The sequence below is a fragment of the Narcine bancroftii genome, chromosome 2 (genome assembly GCF_036971445.1).
Source record: "Narcine bancroftii isolate sNarBan1 chromosome 2, sNarBan1.hap1, whole genome shotgun sequence".
Taxonomy (NCBI): Eukaryota; Metazoa; Chordata; class Chondrichthyes; order Torpediniformes; family Narcinidae; genus Narcine; species Narcine bancroftii.
The window spans coordinates 19,605,834-19,626,294 of NC_091470.1; the positions used below are offsets into that span (position 1 = coordinate 19,605,834).

Genomic DNA, 20,461 nt, shown 5'->3' on the forward strand with positions numbered 1-20,461 from the left:
CTTCTTTCTTCCAGCTCTCCACCCCTTTCCCTCTACAGTCACAGAGCCATCCTCCCCTCCCATTTGCTGGACTGTCCTCCCTTCCTTATCCACCTATTACTTCCTGCCTTTGGGACTGTGCTCCTCTCCTCCACTATTTTGATCATGTATCTGCCCACATTTCATTCATATCTCGATGAAGGGCTCAAACCTGAAATGTTGGTTATGTATCTTCACCTTTGTGCATCGTTTGACCTGCTGAGTTTCTCTAGCATTGTATTTTCCTACATTCAGTATATGAACTGAGGAGTGGAATTGAGAAGTTTTAATAAAAATTGTGACAGATTATGTTGTGTTGGTATTGTATATAGATATGTTTTTGGGAGATAAATTGGGGCAGGTTTTTTTTTAGTGAAAGTCCCATACAAACACTTTGAAACAGATCTTTATTTAAAATACTGGACCTCTGCTCATGCTAGGCATGTTGGGGCCAACAGTCTTTGGAGAGTGCCCAAGAGACTTCATTAATGGATTGTTATTTACAAAAAGGCAACAGATGAAAGAGCTTGTCTGAGCTGCATTCTGTCTGGAGGGGAACTTGCTGTTCTAGGAGGGTCAAGTGGTTTTGAAAGCAGAGAGAGTAAAACAGGCTTTCTCTCAGAGAGAGAGGCAGAGATCAGTTCTACAGTCAACAGCAACAGCTGGGACTGGAACAGGACAAGCTAGCAAGCTTGTGGAAAACCCCGTTTAGAAGATGGGTTGTGAGTGCTCAGTTCAGCCTGGTCAAAGCCCTTGTAGGTCATGCATGAGGAGAGGACCAGCTGTCTAATGTTTCACTTGAAATAATAGAAACAAAAAGGAACTCTGTGATGACCTGAAAGAAAGAGGTTATCAACTGGAGAACTTTGAGGGGGAAAGTTTTGTCGGCAAGACACTGAAATGGCTGATTAAAAAAGGAATCAGTTGTGGGTGTTCAGCGAACAACAAATCGCTCTCTGAAAACCAACAAGAACCTTCCTGAGCGGTAATCCTTTACCTTTCAAGCACCAAACCTGGTGAACTTTATACATGTTAAATTCTGTGCACGGTATAAGAGTTGCCTGCAACCAGGGAACTTGGAGGAATGAGAAGTGAGATTGGACTGTGAACCCAAGAACTTTTCTGAACTTACATTACATAGACATGCGCTTAGAATTAGAAGGGGGTTAAAATTAGATTAGTTAAGTCGCTTAGAATTAGAAGGGGGTTAAATTTAGATTAGTTAAGTCAATAGTGATAAGTCCGATTCTGTTTTCGTATTTAAAGATAATGCTGGCCTTTATCAATCATTGCATGGAATATAGGAGTTGGGAGGTGATGTTGAGATTGTATAAGACATTGGTGCGGCCTAATTTGGAGTTCTGTGTGCAGTTCTGGTCACCTAATTATAGGAAGGATATAAACAGAGTGGAGAGAGTGCAGAGAAGGTTTACCAGAATGTTGCCTGGGTTTAAGCATCTGGAGTATGGGGAGAGATTGGACAGATTGGGTCTTTATTCTTTGGAGCGTAGAAGGTTGAGAGGGGATTTGATAGAAGTATTTAAGATTATGAAAGGGATAGACAGAATGGATGTGGATAGACTATTTCCGTTAAGAGGAGGAAAGTTTAAAACAAGAGGACATGAGTTAAGAATTAAGGGGCAGAGGTTTAGAGGTAACATGAGGGGGAACTTCTTTACTCAGAGAGTGGTAGCTGTGTGGAATGATCTTCCGGGAGAAATAGTGGCGGCGGAGTCAATTGTATTATTTAAGAAAAGGTTGGACAGGTATATGGATGAGAAGAAGATGGAGGGTTATGGGCATTGTGCAGGGAGGTGGGATTAGAAAGGGGTGTTTGGTTCGGTGCGGACTAGAAGGGCCTAATGGCCTGTTTCCGTGCTGTAATTGTTATGTTATATATAATTAAAAGCAACTTTTGTTAAAGTCGCCATTTGTCTTGGTGAATATCTATGGCTGCTGGGTTTTGAGGTCCTCTGGGCCCAGAACAAAAGAAATAGGCTAAGTGTCGGCCTATATAGTGCAAAACCCATCTCTCGGCCAAACTTAACTTTGCAAAACTCAAAAAGTTTCTTCAGTTGGAGTTAGTTGGCAGAAAGAATACGGCCAGTGGCTAAGGAAATTTTAATACAAATTTGAATACAAAGTATTAGTGAAGATGTTATCCGGCACTGGTATTTGGAGAGTATTTGCAAACCAACTATGTAATCTCAAAGGGTTTTAAAGATACAGATGCAACTAAAACAAATGCTGAGACTTGCTTATGCAATTTGCAATGACCCCACTTCCATGCGATTGCGAACTATTAATTCCCAACCCATTTAGTCTTTTGCACGAAGTAACTTTCAGTTTCTTCAACTTTCTGACCTGATCATTCACTTATCATGTGGATCCCTGACAAAGGCCATCACAGTTCAACAGAGCCAGCGGGATATCATGAGAGCATTTCCCCTGGCAACACTTCCCCGGCTCCTGTCCCTCTGGCAGCCAAGGGAGCCCTGACCCGTGCCCCCTCACGACACGCAGGCAGGTACATGGGAGTTGGAGCGGCCTCTCTCCAGTTCAAGCCCCGTGGTCATTCCCACAGCGAGCTGGACCTCCTCGGCCCTCTCTATCGACAGCGCAAACCACTTCTTCCCCCATTCCATTGAAATCTGGCTTAATAACCCGAATGAAAAGTAGTCCGAACAACGTACTCACCCGCTTCATTCAAATACCACACATTGGAGAACTACGACTCCCATGAGCCTTTACAGTATCAGCGGGGAGAGAGAGGGAGGGAGGAGCCGCCGGTCACGTGATGCGTCACGCACATTCCCATCAGAGGCGCCAGAAGCAGTGAACCGATGACGCTCGCAGGATCGAAGCCGCCCCGACGTCATGACGAACGCCAAAGGGATCGTCAGCGTTGGCGGGCGGCCTGACGTCAGACGCACAGCGACCTTCGGGAGAAAATGGCGCTGACGAGGTTGGTTGTGTTTTTGGTCGGTGCTCCTGCGATATTTGGGCGGGCCGCCGTTCAGCGTTCGGGGTGTCCCGCGAGTCTGGAACCCTTGCTCATGTAGCGAAATGCGATTTCGCGCCAGGTGCTTGGTCGTCTGTAAAAATGTCCGGATTCTGTTCACACCCCCATTTTTTGGTAGGCCTGTCGGCACCTGGCCTTTGCCTGGTTTGCTGCTCCTTCCACCTACTCATAGATGTGGGTAAGGAAACGGAGGGCGAGTTTGTACATGTGTTGCGTTATTGAAAAAGTTCATGCTTAGACGTTGCAATTTTCATTGTACTGGAGACTAAGAAATGGTTGTTAACCTCAGTTAATGTTTCTTTTTATGACTTGAATTGCTATCCAAGTTTCTTAAGTTTATTTTCAAGGCTTCTCTAACTCTCTGGTTCAAACCCGAGAATTTGCTCTTTGCTCTTAAAACTTTGCCTTTTTGATCATTGGCTCATTGTTGTGATGTTTCCTACTTAGTTGCTGTCATGGTAACTGCCAACACCTCAAAAAGATGCACATCTGGGACATTATATTCAAAATGAAGAATGGTGATGAAGCAGAGGGGGCCTAACTTTTACAAGTGGATCAAAACCCCATGTAATGTGCTGATTGGTTTAGGGATTCTGAGTCTATCTTGAATAGACCATTACACACATTGTTAGTGGAATTAAAATGTAGAAATATACTTATTTGTGATACAGTAAAATGAGTCAATTAAAATCTTCCATTGAAACTTGTACATGCTGTGTTCTCCCTGCGACCATCAGGAAAGAGGTATAGATGACACAAAACTCTCACCACCAGATACAGTAAAATAAGTCAATTAAAATCTTCCATTGAAACTTGTACATGCTGTGTTCTCTCTGCGACCATCAGGAAAGAGGTATAGATGACACAAAACTCTCACCATCAGGTTCCAGGGCAGCTGCTACCCTCCACCATCAAGACTACACAACAACAAATTCAGTCAGGGACATTAAGGATTCTTGCTTTTGCACTTTATTGATTTTTTTTCTCACTGTATTGTACAGTCACTTTCTTTATATTTTTACATCTGCATGTTGAGTCAGGGGATTTTTTGCACTACCACTAAGTGGTAATTCTGCCTCCCCCACATGAAAAATAATCTCCGGGTTGCATGTAATCTGTCAAATAAATCTGAAATTTAAAATAGACACATTTGATGTGTTGAATAGAGTTAAGCAAGAAACTCTGCTGCAGATGTTGATATTATTATTAGAGAAAATAGACAAAATTGCTGGAGAAACTCAGCAGCTCTGTCAACATCCATAGGAGGCAAAGATATAGAACCAGTGTTAAGCATTTGAGCTCTTCTTCAAGGTATGAGCAAAAAGCAGACAGGCACCTGAAGAAAAAGGTAGTGGGAGGAGCATAGGCCAACAGCTGTAAATGTGTGTTATTTGCACTTGGTTTTTAGTTCTATTTCTTCTTTCTATTCCATCTGTTGATGCTTCTGTTAGTGTGTGTTGGACCAACCTGATGAAAAGTTTTTTTCTTTTTGAGCCACTTCTAAGTTAAAGCAATGTTGCGGTTCATCTTTAACTTGTGTTGTCAGTGCAATTACTCATTCTGTCATTGATATTAAAGCATTTGACAGCATTCTTTCAATTATCTTAGGAATCGGACATAAATCTTTGAATCTTCTCAATCTTTCTATTAATATTCATCCAAAACAATATCTAAACCTTTAACATCAAAAACCTATTTACTCCAATCGCTCAATAGCCTTATTTAATTCACCCCTTGTCCTCGTTGACTCACCCTGTCCATATGAGACTAATTTACAATGACCAATTAACCTACCAACTTGCATATTTTTGAAATAAAGGGAAAAAAACTCGTGACCATTGGGAAAATATGCCAATGGCATCTAAGTTCAGGATTGAATCCAGGTCACTGGTACTGAGACAGCAGTTCTACTAGCCCCAGTGTTGCCCCATTGTTAATAATTTGCATTGCAGTAATTATCCTTATGATAACAACATCAGTTGCATTCAGAGGGATGTGAAAATTCACCAATGTGATTTTAGCACTACATTGTACCACTGGGAAACTGCTCAACCCATGAGCTTCATTGAACTAAACCTGGATATTAAGCGTTTCATCTATATCCCTTGATACACTTAGCTAACAATCAAGCAGAATCTGTCTTGAAAGCTGCAGTTGCTCCTTGGCATTCAAGTTGAGAGATGTTTGAAATCTTTACTGTTCCTGTGTGAATGATGAATCCTGATTTTTCTTTTGCTTCTAAGTAGTCTAGGTCCAATTTTAAGATATTTGGCCCACTTTGATAATTACATTTAGATGACAGCGTTTTTAGAGACCTTTCCTCCCAGCTAGAGGAAGTGTGAAAAGTTGGTTTTCAAAGAACTATAGTGGGGTTCTTGGACCCAAAATGTTAAGAACCTTCTATGGAAAGAGAAACCACACGACTTCCAGCATTTCTGTTTTTCTTTGTTTCTGAAATGCATTATTTTACAAAACTGACCTGGAGTCACTCTGGATATTAGCTTACTACCTTCCAATTTGAAATAAAACTGTTGTGGGGAGAGAGATGTTTTGAATCTAACAAAGTCATCAATTGAACACAATTCTGTAAATGTTTGCTGTACTAAGTATTTCCAGCGGTATTTATTTAATTTCTTGCTTAATGTAGTTTGCAGTCTCGGTCAAAATGAATATTATTTTTATTAGATCATCTGCATTTTCTGTGATCACATTTTTTTTCCATAGTATGCTGGTCTTGAGTATATCTGCCCTTGAATGGGACGGTGGGTCATTCCAAAGGCAACCTTTTTTCTAGAAAAGCCAGTCTGCAAAAGGATGGTAGATTGCCTTTGCTGTAGGAAACTAATTGTAGACTATTGTAATAATCTATTACTAGCAATTCATCCCATTTTTATTTAATTACATCCACAGCTGCTGCAGTGCAATTCAAATACATTTACCACATCCATAATGCAGGCCACTAGGCTTCTGTGGTATTGTAGCCATGACCATCATAAGTACATTTCCCTCCCCTGTTTTCACTCCACCTCTCATCATATTTGCATGTTGCAATCTTCGCTCATTGTTTTCTAGTAACTTAGCACTGTCCTGTGCTTGAGCCTTAACCATAACTCTGTGGTGTTTGGTTATCAAAGGACAAGTGTCTTCAATGGAGGGTGGGGGGGTGGGGGGGCAGGGAAAAAACTGGATATATCTGTCAAGATTATAGTCTATTGTTTAGTCAACGCAAAGCTGCGCCACCCCTCTCCAGGGTACTACTTTAGACATTGTGAGACCTTTGAGGACTTCAACCAATATTTTTTGTACACAATCTTCCATGGCATATTGTATTTTTTTTGCCAATATGTTTAAAAGCTATCCATGCTGGATTTGGAACTGGTTAAGTGTTTTGAAGGAATGACTAGTGATTCTCAAAACAATGTCGTTCTTCAGTACCATGCTTCAGCTAAGCATTTGCTGGTAAATGCAATAATGATGTTCAAATCAGGACTTAATCCTGCTCAAAATTTCTATGTAATTTTACATAATTTGAAATCCATTCTGAGGATATTTCAGAATCATAATTTATTGTCATGAACACCCAGGAATTTGAAGTTCTCAACCCTCTCTGTTGACTCCTTGATGAGGACTGGTTCATGTTGTCCTGATTTTTCTCCTGAAGTCCACAACCATCTCCTTGGTTTTACTAATGTTGAGTGCAAGGTTGTTGTGACATCACTCAACTAACTGATCGATCTTCTTCCTGTCCACTTCCTCAATGCCGTCTGATTCTGCTGACAACTGTGGTCTCATTGGCAAAGGAATCTATTAAAGACTAATAGAGTCTAAATTAGTTGGGATTGATAAAGAAGACCAGTAATATACCAATGTATATCAAGAGTCAATTTCCTGTGCCAATATTGTCTCAATACTTGCCAATGCCATTCAAGCTTTCCTTACCATTCGATCTGAGACCTCGTTGCCTCTTCTGTGCCAGTTCCACAAAGGCCTCAGTTCCCTAATCTTTCAAAAATGTTACTACTACCTCTTTAAATACCTCCTGTTCTTTCCTCCACGCCCCTGAGAAACTCAATTGTTTAAGAAGAAATCCTTATGAATCTCAATACAGTAAAACTTCTCGTATTCTGGACCTATGGGGAATGGTAGATGCCAGATCAGTGAATTTTCCAGTTGCTTGAAGTTGCATTAATGGAACTATTCTGGGAATGTTGCTGAGATTTTACCTTTTTATTCATCCAGTGCTATGGCTGGCTGAGACTCAGCACCTGGTCATGGTTGAGAATAAGACTGTGGAAAAAGGGTATAGTCTTGGAAAAATATAACCAGGTTAAGCAGATCTTTCTTCTGCTCCACTTGCAATTCCACACGAGAGAAACCAGGATATCTTTCTCTTGCTCTTGTATTTTGGAAGGATTAAAATAATTTTTATTTTACTTTCAGTTTCCTTCCTGCACCAACACAGCTGTCCCAGGACCAGCTGGAGGCTGAAGAAAAGGCCCGTGCTCAACGAGCTAGACAGACAGCTTTGGTGGCATCACGCAGAGAGCCTCCTCCGTATGGCCACAGAAAGGGATGGGTTCCTCGCTCTTTGGAGGTAACATCTACAGTCTTGTCATGAACAAGTTGTGAATCACAAGATTAACATATATGCTTGCTTTACTAAATATTTCCTCGCTCTTTGGAGGTAACATCTACAGTCTTGTCATGAACAAGTTGTGAATCACAAGATTAACATATATGCTTGCTTTAACTAAATATTTAGCTGCACCAATTAGAATTAAAATTTGTTAACAATCCATATAATATGAATAGTGATCTTTATTGATAACTGCATCTTCTGCAGGCAGGGTGGTTTATGATGTTAAAGCACAAAGCTTAATATGTAAAATCAATAGCCGTTGTCTTCTGCCTGCTCTCAGTTCTGCTGTTGTGGAGATCTATGCCCCATTCGCAGCACTTGATAAAGTATCAAGGCATGAACTAATTGGGATACTTTTAAAAGCTTTGCAGTTTGGTTGACATTGAGGTTTAATGTTATTGATAAAATCTTTTCCAGGTCTTGTGGGAACAACCATGAGGCAATGATTTTGATACACTGTTATTCTCAACAAAAACTTGGTGTTCCTGTTTATAGTTGTAAATTTCTGTACATTTGACAGGATGTATTGTGACTATCTTCCTTTGTGCTTGGAAAAACTAGAGCAGGGCTTCCCAAACCTTTTAGCTCATAGAACCCTTTTGGCGAGCACTTGGAGATTGCTGAACCCCAATCGTCATTTAGTTTATAATTACAGCACTGGGGGATTACTCTCCACTGATTGTGAACAACCCCACAGTCAAAAGCACCAAATTCCTTGGCATGCACCCTGTGGAGAATCTCTCCTGGTCCTCCAACACCAGATTCATTGCTAATAAGGGCCAACAACACCTTTACTTCCTGCAGAAGTTGCGGAAAGTCTAGCTTCCACCTTCTACATTTTACATCGAGAGCATCCTATGTAACTGCAATTACTGCCTGGTTTGGGAACTGCACCATCTCAGAATGCAAATCCCTGCATCAGATAGTAAAGACTGATGAGGGGATTATTGGGGTCCATCTCCCTGCCACGATGGACATTTATAACGGCCGTTCGTGGAAAGCCATAAACATCATGAAGGACTCCACACATCCCTCCCGCAATCCGGGAAGAGGTAGAGAAGTGTTTTGGCCCTCACGACCAGATTGTGAAAGTTTTTTTCCCCAAGCTATGAGGCTTCTGAACTCTAGGAATGCAGGGCTAGCATATGTAACACGATATTTATGTGATATTTAGATTTTTTAAGTTTCTGATGTAATTTAGCCATGTAAATAACCAGCTCTGTGATCCAAAGGAATGTTATCTCATTTTTCACTGTACATTGTAATGGTTATGATATGAATGACAAATAAACTTGACAGTTTAAAAGACCTGGTATGTACACAACTATAGTAAGAAAGTAATTAAGCTCATTATTCTCCAAGTTGAAATCATTTGTTGCCTCTAATTTACATTTAATGGGATAAATTGTTTCCTCACAGATCCTCTTAATGTTGGGTACAATATTAGATAGCTGTATCCTTATGCCAGGAGCAGCATCAAGTTGGTTTCTGTATTTTGTTTTCATTGGTGCATAATACAAAAATCCAGCCTTGCACATATGAATTGTGGAAAATGGTAATAGGCAATGTCACAGCAAATTTTGGCAAGAACAGATATACTTCACTTAGGATAATCAGTGGAAAATCTTTGTGGCAAATGAAAGTTGGATGTCACGCCAATTAAATTTTCATATTCTTGCGCTGATAAATAGTGGCAACAAAAGGATTTTGTATCTATCCCTTATTCTTATTAGGAACATTGGCAGAATACTCAGCAAGAGTAGAACATAAAGTAGTTAAATGTTGTACGATTTCATCAAGAAAATCTTCATCAACACTCACATCATTTTCCTTACAAAGTCTTGCAGCGTGGAAGTTTTCTTTCCTTTCACCATTGAAATCCAAAAGTCAGTTTTTCTAGAAAGTGATGAAGCATTGTCCAACACATTAAAAAGTCACATTTTTGCCTTATAGGGCAATACTATATCGGCAAGATTCTTTCTTTGGCTTGGCTTCGCGGACGAAGATTTATGGAGGGGGTAAAAGTCCACGTCAGCTGCAGGCTCGTTTGTGGCTGACCAGTCCGATGCGGGACAGGCAGACACGGTTGCAGCGGCTGCAGGGGAAAATTGGTTGGTTGGGGTTGGGTGTTGGGTTTTTCCTCCTTTGCCTTTTGTCAGTGAGGTGGGCTCTGCGGTCTTCTTCAAAGGAGGTTGCTGCCCGCCAAATTGTGAGGCGCCAAGATGCACGGTTTGAGGCGATATCAGCCCACTGGCGGTGGTCAACGTGGCAGGCACCAAGAGATTTCTTTAGGCAGTCCTTGTACCTTTTCTTTGGTGCACCTCTGTCACGGTGCCCAGTGGAGAGCTCGCCATATAACACGATCTTGGGAAGGCGATGGTCCTCCATTCTGGAGACGTGACCCACCCAGCGCAGCTGGATCTTCAGCAGCGTGGACTTGATGCTGTCGACCTCTGCCATCTCGAGTACTTCGACGTTAGGGATGAAAGCGCTCCAATGGATGTTGAGGATGGAGCGGAGACAACGCTGGTGGAAGCGTTCTAGGAGCCATAGGTATATCGGCAAGATACGCAAGACATAACTAGCTGCAGCTTAACAGGCACTCTAAAAATTAAGACCAAGTCATAAAATACACTTTAAGTTCTTGGCAAAGTTCAATTAGCCATTTCGATCTGTATGCAGTAGTAAAGCTGTGTGTTGGTGTCCAATTTCTTCAGAGTTTTAAACAATTGGGACCGCAGGGGTCAACTTTTGATAAAATTAACAATTTTTACTGCTTCATCGAGCACTTTTGTCAGGGGCACGGGCATTTTTTTCACTGCAAGTGCATGTCTTCGAAGGGCATTGTGAGTACTGCTACAATTTGGTTCAACCCTCTTAATCCTGGAAACGGTTCCAGCAACTTTCCCTGTGAGAGCTTTGGGTCCATCTGTGCACATGTGTAAACACGTTTCCAAGGAATGGAGTTACTGATACAGTTAAAAATTTCTTCCCTAGTTGTGTGCCCTTTCAAAGTTTCACAAAGAAGCACATCTTCCTCAATATCCTTCTCGTACATGTACCTAACGAAGACTAGCAGCACTAGAAGACCTGCTGCATCTGTTGAGTCGTCCAGTTCTGAAAAGGCATCACATAATCTCAAACAACCTATTAATTCCCCAATGCCCGCCCTCAGATAGATCCTTCATACATCTTACAATAGTATTATTTGACATTTGCACTGCATCAATTTTCCTGCTGAATTGTTCATTGAACATACACTTCATTATATCCTTTGTACAAGGCTTAATGATAGATTCTCCAACAGTGTGGGCCTCTCCGACAAAGGAAATTCGATAACTTACCCTGAAAGAAGCTTCAGTTGCTTCTCATTCTGTCTTTGCTCTCTTTACAGTTTCCATCATAAAACCTTTACTGGTTCCAAGTGAATCTAGTTTTCTTTTAAAGAAGGACACATCCTTGTCTTTGTGCTGGGGATGATTGTTTCCAGATATTTTTTTAAATTTTGTTGGGGCCAAAAAACTGTTAGACAGAATTTTACCACCTAAAACACATTGCGCATCTGGTGCCTTTTTATTCCCGGCTAAGGTGACTCCAAGTAACAAATAATTTTCATCATACCTTCGTTTCCTTAACACCTGATTTTTCAGACATGGGCATCATGGAAGAAACTTCATGGAAAAAGCAATGGCAACTCAGTATTTCAGATGAATTATCTTGAGTTCTATTTTTTTAAGCCAACGATTCATGGTTCTTAATACAGTACTGCACATAGGGAATATATTTCAGTTTAAATTTTAAAATGTGGCTAACCTCAAGCCAAAAGAAATTGTCTCATTGGTTGAAAATGGCGCTGCTGACATCAGGCCTCAAGATGCCTTTTTTGTTGGAGTTGAGGCAACTGTTTGCTGCTGTCACAGTAACACAGAGGTTTAAAGACACAGATAAAAAGTTATTGAAAGAAAAAGTTATTACTCATTATAGTTATTACTACACATGGGTTCCTCAGAACCCAGTTTGGGAAATGCTGGTGTAGAGTGTTTATGTCTCATTCGAATAAAAGTCTGTAGTAAAGTTGCAGTTGAGTTTTTCACGGTTTATTAAACCTTGACAGTTACTACATTGCTAACAGCACCTTATAGCCTGAATACACCTGAGATTGTCTGATATTGGAAGCTAAGCAGGCTCAGGACTGGTCAGTACTTGGAGGAGAAACCACTTCGGAACATCAAGTGCTGTAGGTTTCTGTAAGGGGTGCTGGACAAAGTGGCAACTCTCTGTCTACCTTACGATAGACAAAAGTTAAAGATTTTCATGTATGTTACATTCTTTATAAAATATTTTTATTAATTTAGTAGAGAGAACTTGCAGGTATATATTTAGATATGAATTAATTATGTAATGCAAATCAGAATGTCATAAATTATACATTGTCTTATGTAATTCTCAAAAAATGAAAAATCCTTGAGAATTTCACCTCATTCTAATACATTGTAATTATCTAAATAGACCAATCTTTTCTAGTTGTAAAAAAACAAAAATAAGAAAAAAATTTTAAAAAATGGATGGAAAAATTCTATACCAATCTAACCCCCACCACTAAACACAGTCACCAGCAAATAAATTGTAAAGAATAAAGTATTGGTTCTCAGACATTGGATAGAAAGCCCCCAGAGCACGCTTGTCTAAGAAATCAAATTATGATAATAGTCCATGAATGGGCCCCATATCTTGTCAAATCTCTTTAAAATGTTACATTCTAAATGTAGTATTACATGACAATAATGGAACGTTAACATTTACTACTATCTTATATGGTACTAAAATCTATGATAAAACAAACAATGCTTAATAGGATGATTATAAATGGCCACTAAAATTATTCGGACCATCTTCATTCTTTCCATCTTCACAGAACAAATGAAAATTCAAAACTAATTTTTTATCTTAAAACACACAAACTTGAATCTGGCTGTGACTAGGAGACACTCAAAGAATGTCAACAATAGCTGATGGCTTCTTGCAGAATAATGCTTGCAAGTCATTTTAACCCTTACAGCATGTCATGTATTTGTTCCATCACAGGAATCCTGGGTTTCTTGATTTTCAGTGTCACTTGTACTTCTCTGTACCACTGAAGTTCAGGTTGAGTAACTTGTCATTCTTCCCTCTCAGAAGAATGCAAGTAGAATTACACCATTCAGTTTCTGAGCCTGCTCAATCTTTCAACAAAATCCTAGCTGGTCCAATCTTGGTTTCACTCCACTTTCTCATAGGCTCCCATAACTGTTGACTCCCTTGTTAAAATATTTGTCGGTCTCAGTGATGAATATATTCAGTGGTTCTGCTCTGTAACTCCCTAGAGTAGGAATTCTAAAGAGTTCCCCTTCGTGCATCTGCCACCCCTCATCCATCTGAAATGAATGACTCCTTATACCGAAACTATTGTCTCCTAGATCTGCAAAGCCCCACTGGAGATAATTATCCTTTTACTGTTGACATCACTTGTGTTTAAATAAGATAAATTCTTGTTCTTCAGTGAGAAAAATCTTAATCTGATCGACCTCTCCATGGGTCAACTCCTCCACTCCATAATTAAACCTATTGAAACTTCTTTGCATTGCCTCTAATGTCATTCATTTTAATTTAAAATTTTTATTTAAATTTAGACATACAGCATGGTAACAGACCATTTCAGCCCACAAGTCTGTGCTGCCCAATTTATACCCAATTAACCTCCCTCCCTCCCCCCCCCCCCCCGCCCCCCAGTATGTTTCAAACGGTGGGAGAGACCGGAGCCCCTGGGGAAAACCCACGCAGATGCAAGGAGAATGTACAAATTCCTTACAGACAACATGGATTCAAACTCCAGTCCCAATCGCTGGCACTGTAAAGGCATAGCGCCAACCGTTCCACCCCATATTCTTTAAATATAAAGACCAAAACTTCCTTTATTTTCATATTTCCTACAGTAAAAGCTGATGCTCTTAACCTCGCTAATTACTTGCTGTACCTATATATCAGTGCTCTTTTGTGCATTATGAACTCTCATCCCATTATAATGCAATATTTCATAGTTTGCACGATTTAAATAATGATTTAATTTTTAATTTTTCCTTTAATCTCCCACTTTTCCCACTCTGTCATTCTGAATACCAAATAGCTTTGTTTGCTGAGTTCCTGTGAATGGTGTAAACGGTTATATGGTTTCATTTTATTTTTAATTTTTTTAAACATTGAATTTAAAACTGTACATAAAAATCCAACCTGATATCTTTTGTATAGAGATGTATATTTTCATTTTCCACATAAAACGACAACCAATCTGTAGGTCAGTACAAAAAGATCAGGAAATATAATGTATAGAGGCTACATTAGAGGTGTCTTTTTTTTAGACAATTCTATTTTAAAATAGTCTCTCAAATGTTTACTCTCTTGGAGTTTAAGAACTTGAATGTGATGCTAAATGAATCGGACAAGTGAAGCCTGTGTATGTATTAATCTTAAATTTATGTACATGTGCTGCTACAGTATTTCACAAAAATTAATAAATTTGATCAGTAAACTGACTATATATAATTCAAATAATTTGCCTTTGGAGTTGCAAAGATTAAAAGGTCAACATTGATGAGTTGGGCCGAAGAGCCTGTTTCTGTGCACAGTAACTAGGTCTCTAAAATTGCAAATGTTGGAAATCTGAGATAAAACAGAAATTATGGAAATACTGAGTAAAGTGTGGAAAAAGAAACCATTCTAGTTTCGGGTTCTTGTGAAAAGTTATCAACCTGAAATTGGATGTTTCTCCTTTATTTCCTAACCCTGATTATTTATGGTGCACGGCAGATGACTTTTTGTTCTGCAATAATTTTGGTGGTAATGATTTGGTCTTTTTCCTTTTCCCAGGATTTTGCCGATGGAGGGGCATTCCCGGAGGTTCACTTGGTGCAGTTTCCATTGGAAATGGGACGCAAGAAAAAGCCATCCAATGCCCTGGCAGTTCAAGTCGACGCAGAGGGAAAGATCAAATTTGATGCTATTGCTAGACAAGGACAGTCAAAAGACAAGGTATGCTCATGACCATCTGATTGTCGTTCACTGAGTTGCTATATTAACTTGTCATCTCCTTCCAACAACAGAATGGCACCAGTGTTATGAATGACTGCTCCAGGATTCCCATTTTGATCAAATACCATTCCTTTTAATTGTATTATCGTTGTCAAGTTGGTAATGACCCTATGCAATTCTGAAGCAAATTCAGATTTGGGTAATGTTTGTTTCTCCTTGTGTAGGTTATATACAGCAAGTTTACAGATCTCATTCCTAAAGAAATCATCAATGAAGATGACCCAGATTTGCAGAGGCCTGATGACGACAGTATAAAGGAGGTGAGTAACTATAACTTGGAACATTTAGAAGGAGAATAGGAAAGGCTTAGAAAGATGTGAGCTAAACACTGTTAAATGAGACGACCTCAGGTGACAGATTGGGCTTGAAGCATCTGTGTGTTGTAAAACTTTCTATATGCTGGTCAGTATTTATGGCAAAGGCAGCTCTTCTGGTTTTAGGGGTATTACTGTTGAATAAATTAAACTTTTGAGAAGACGTTGGAGGGGAGAGTCATTTGGACCATCCATTTCTATTATTTGATGGGTCAGTGTGTTGGAAAATATTGGAAAGTGTGTATAATTTTCTATACTCTAGAGCAGGGGTGTCAAACTCAAATTCACGGAGGGCCAAAATTAAAAACTTGGACTAAGTCGAGGGCCGAACTAAATATTTATTGATAATTTTCAACAACATCTGCATGTTTTCTCTTCTTTCCACATATGTAATGTTAAACTTTTTCTTATTAAAATAAATGTTTAATAATAGTTTTGGATAAACTCTTTCACTGTCATTGGCCCATTTCCTTTGGAGATCTGAAACCGTGCACATGACGAGTCAATGAGGGATGATTAAAGCAGTGGTCTTCTTTCCACCCACAGACCACCTTAAGCAATCCCTTACTAATCACAGAGCACCAATGGCACAGGGACGCGAGTGGAAAGAAAAAGGTTGAGAACTGTTGTATTGTGGTAACTCCACATCTGATTAGGTTAATTGTTAGGCAAGTGGTCAGAGAAGGACCCCTCCCCCCCCACCCCAAGAAAGGCTTAAATCACAGGAACAAAATAAGCTTCCGTCTCACTGCTCCCAATCTTACACACAGTCCTGATGTGGAATGTGGGGTCGCAGCTCCACGTTCACCCGAGTTCAGGTGCTGTCTGTGTGGAGTTTGTACGCTCTCCCCTTGTCTTGGACCAACAGGTCAGTCGCCTGACGAAGGCACCCGAACCCCCCCCCCCCCCCCCCCGTTGAAACGTCGGCGTCCGGGGCGGTGGAGGAATTGGCTGAGAAGAGCGCGTTCCTCCCACCCCCCTCCCATGGTTGGAGAGGGATTAAACTGCGATCTCACGGCGCCAGGCTCGTCTCCAACAAAAGGAGCGGGAGGCAGGGTCCGCCGCGCACGGAGCGAGGGGGAAGGCATCGCCAACGAGACATTCGGTCCGGCGTCGCCGCTGAAGCGCAGACCCAGCGAGGATGGTCCCCAACTCCATCCGCGTCTGTGTGTCCGGGAGCCAGGCGGGCTGAGTGCGGCGCTCCGATCCCCGGGATTCGGGACTCTGAGATCCCTCCACACCTCCGGCGTCTTCATTTTCACCTTCAGTGTGCATGCGCTATACTGGCGCGGCGGCCAGCGGGCCAACTCTAATATATATTTAATATGATCTTGCGGGCCAAATATAACTATATCCCGCGGGCTAGAGTTTGACATGTGTGCTCTAGATATTTCCATAGAAAATTGGTAGCATTCCTCAAACTCCCTTGAACATTTTGTATACCAAGTGGCAATGGATTTGTGAGGGAAAGAAATCTTCAGAAAGTCTGCACTGGCCAAACCCTATAATTTTTATTTTGGATGGGGAATGGAGATATTTATTGCTTGACTTGCACCATCAGACAGATGAGTATTACATGGAGATTTTTTAAAAAGGAATTTTGAGAAGATTTTATAGATATTCAGGGATTGAAATTATTGTTTTCAGACATAAATATAAACTGTTGTCTGTGTTGGGATAACAAAAAATATTTCATAAATGACTTTCTTCCTCTGGAGAACTTCATGCCAAAGGATATGAAATTACTAAAGAATTATTTAATCTGAACTTGCATAGTAAATTCTATACTCCTCTACAACATGGAGGATTTTGTTCATCAAAAAAAGTAAATGGTTCTGTTCAAGTTGAGCATATTAAATATTCATTCACCAAAATATGTTGAGTGTTCTGAGATGTTTCAGGATTACAAATCACACCTACTTTAATCTTTTTTTTAAAAAGTGAAGATGTACTATAATTAAGTTGGAGATGTTGAGACGTGTTGAGTCTGGGCTGATTGATTCATGAAGATATCAGACTTGTAGATTGTTTTATTTGTTTTGGAGCATTTTTATGGTTCAGTTAGTAAATATTCATGAGCTGTACTATTGAGCCATTCGTTTCAAATTTAGTCAATTAATTTTGTTATGCTGTTTAGCACATCAGGCTGCTGTTGGTTCCAATATTATTGATATTTAGAAGTACAAATCTTTCTGAATACCTGCGTTCCAGCTTATTATTTCTGGTTTCTGGTGTGAAATGTTATTAGGTTGCAGGGTTTGTGATCTACCTTGCAGTTAAATGGCCAATTGATATTCACAGCGAGTGTTTGCGCGTGGATTTCTTTTGTAGGTGTTGAAGGCTGACCAATAACTCTGCAGTGTAGAAAATGAGGGGATGGGCAAGGCTTTTTAAAAGAGTGATGTTAAAATAGATTATTCTTCAGCATTATTGCTAATCCTTTATTGCAATAAATAGCATTTGTGGTGTCTGGAAATGAAACTGAAATGTTGGTAGAGTCGGAAGAAGCACTTCTTAATTGAGGATATGATTACACTCTATCACAGAGAAAAAGCAACTCCATATGTTGTGTGACATGGTGTTTCTCACACCTCATCTTAAAGACTAATACAGTTTGACAGTTGACTTTGCCTTGGGTAAGACAATCTGTTTATCCTTGAAAGTTAAGATTGAGGGTAGAACTTGTTTGGTCTGTTAACTATATATAGGCCAGAGGTAATCCATGTTAATTTGCTAATTTGACTATTGCTTCATTACAGTTAACTGAAAAGACACGTTCAGCTCTTGAGAAACAAGTCTGTCAGAAGGTTGCAGCAGCTATGCCTGTTCGAGCAGCTGAGAAACTAGCCCCTGCACAGTACATCAGGTTAGAAGCAGTTTTTAATGAGTGGAGTATCCCAATGCGGTCTTGCATTTACTGCTTATGAGATGCATGATCTGACTGCACGTTTCCTCCATGGAATGAACTCAACCTGGCTGATACGAGTTCTGTTAAACAGGGAACACAGGAAAGCAGCTCATAGATTCCTTCTACGTAGCAAAAATCTTTGCAAGTTCTTGACCACTTAAAATTAACAATTGCATAGGATTTAAAGTGTTGACTGGAGACCATCTCTAACAAAAAGAAAATAAGTTTGAAATAAGATTTCACTTTGATTTGGAGCCATGGTCTGCCTCAAGAAAAGATGGTCTTGCCTGCATAAAGTCGTATGATTTTGCACACAGCTTTGTTTTTAGGTGGGATGGATGATCTAGCTGGCTTCCACTCTACCAATAACTTTGTAAACCAAATCAACATTCTGAAAATATTAGGAACAGTATATTCAACCACTCTACCCCCCACCCCATTGAATTGGATCATGTGTGACCTGTACCTCAATTCCAAATTTATTATCCATTCCTTAATATTTTCACATTAAACAAACTCAATCAATTCCAACTAGAGCTTTTCAGACTATCCCATTATCTTTGAATTCCAAATTTCTACTGTTTAAGCTGTGATTTAATTTCTAAAGGTCTTGCCTCCAGTTTTACAATTGTATTTACATATGCTGGATTCTCTACAGTTTTACTGGTTTCTTTCCAGCTTGCCCATCCAATTCCTACTGTTTGAAAATCCTCACTTTGATCAGCCATTAATGAGCAATCATTCATATAGATATATAGTGAGGGAGTAAAAATCAGATGCAAGGGTCGACAACGAGATAGACAACAGACTCGCCAAGGCAAATAGCGCCTTTGGAAGACTACACAAAAGAGTCTGGAAAAACAACCAACTGAAAAACCTCACAAAGATAAGCATATACAGAGCCGTTGTCATACCCACACTCCTGTTCGGCTCCGAATCATGGGTCCTCTACCGGCATCACCTACGGCTCCTAGAACGCTTCCACCAGCGTTGTCTCCGCTCCATCCTCAACATTCATTGGAGCGCTTTCATCCCTAACGTCGAAGTACTCGAGATGGCAGAGGTCGACAGTATCGAGTCCACGCTGCTGAAGATCCAGCTGCGCTGGGTGGGTCACGTCTCCAGAATGGAGGACCATCGCCTTCCCAAGATCGTGTTATATGGCGAGCTCTCCACTGGGCACCGTGACAGAGGTGCACCAAAGAAGAGGTACAAGGACTGCCTAAAGAAATCTCTTGGTGCCTGCCACATTGACCACCGCCAGTGGGCTGATATCGCCTCAAACCGTGCATCTTGGCGCCTCACAGTTTGGCGGGCAGCAACCTCCTTTGAAGAAGACCGCAGAGCCCACCTCACTGACAAAAGGCAAAGGAGGAAAAACCCAACACCCAACCCCAACCAACCAATTTTCTGCTGCAACCGTGTCTGCCTGTCCCGCATCGGACTTGTCAGCCACAAACGTGCCTGCAGCTGACGTGGACATTTACCCCCTCCATAAATCTTCGTCCGCGAAGCCAAGCCAAAGAAAGATTAATAAATAACATTTGAGACAAGTTAGGAGCTGCAGAAAAACTTTTTAATCATTTATAGCCCAGAAACAGGCCAGTTTGACCTTACCATCTTCTCCCACCTAGTCCCACTGGCTCGCTTTTGGCCTATAACCCTCCACACCTCTCCCGTCCATGTACCTATCCAACTTTTCCTTGAATATTAACATCGATCTCGCTTCTACCACCTCCTCTGGAAGTTCATTCCACACTCACACCGCCCTCTGTGTGAAGAAATTCCCCCTCATGTTTCCCTTAACTTTTCTCCTTTTACTCTCAGTACATACCCCCTTGTTTGAATCTCCCCCACTCTCAATGGAAAAAGCCTATCCACATTGTCTCTATCTTTCCCCCTTATAATTTTGAATACTTCTATCAAATCACCGCTCAATCTTCTACGCTTCAGGGAATAAAGTCCCAGCCTGCTCAACTCAAACCCTGAAACTTCGACAACTTTCTCGTAAACCTCCTCTGCACTCTCTCTATTTATATCTTTCCTGTAATTCGGCGACCAAAACGGCACACAGTATTCCAAATTTGGCCTCACCAATGCATTATACAATTTTAACGTAACATCCCAACTCCTATATTCAATACTCTGATTTATGAAAGCCAACATAGTAAATGCCTTCTTCACCCTATCCACATGATTCAACTTTGCGTTGAGTGCTCGTCTTTAGGCTCCCGTACATTTTTCCTGATGGTAGCAGAGTGAAAATGGCATGGCCTGGGTAGTAGGGGTCTTTGAGGATAAGACACTGTCTCATGTAGATGTCCTTGATTGAGTGGAGTCAGGTGCTTACGATGTCATAGGCAGAGTTAACTTTGAAGTTTATTCTTGTCCTGAGATTTGACACCTCCATGCCAGACAGTGATGCAATCAGCCAG

General features: G+C 40.6%; 2 protein-coding genes across 6 annotated transcripts in view; one reads left to right on the top strand and one right to left on the bottom strand.

Moving 5' to 3' along the window:
- Window positions 1-2,899, bottom strand: part of adck1 (aarF domain containing kinase 1) — a 650,404-nt gene extending 647,505 nt beyond the window's left edge. For 2 of the 4 annotated variants that reach the window (XM_069916026.1, XM_069916025.1), the window contains exon 1: window positions 2,716-2,896. The gene's annotated coding sequence lies outside the window, so the exon portion shown is untranslated. Of the gene's footprint in view, window positions 1-2,715 lie in introns of all 4 variants that reach the window. The other 2 variants (XM_069916023.1, XM_069916021.1) reach the window with 2 other exon arrangements.
- The window catches only part of snw1 (SNW domain containing 1), a 30,935-nt gene continuing 13,349 nt past the window's right edge, over window positions 2,876-20,461 (top strand). Inside the window, exons 1-5 of one of the 2 annotated variants that reach the window (XM_069916020.1) lie at window positions 2,876-2,983; window positions 7,481-7,634; window positions 14,583-14,744; window positions 14,969-15,064; window positions 17,878-17,984. In XM_069916020.1, coding sequence (XP_069772121.1) covers window positions 2,970-2,983; window positions 7,481-7,634; window positions 14,583-14,744; window positions 14,969-15,064; window positions 17,878-17,984 — 533 coding nt within the window. In that variant the 5' untranslated portion in view covers window positions 2,876-2,969. The other variant, XM_069916019.1, reaches the window with a different exon arrangement.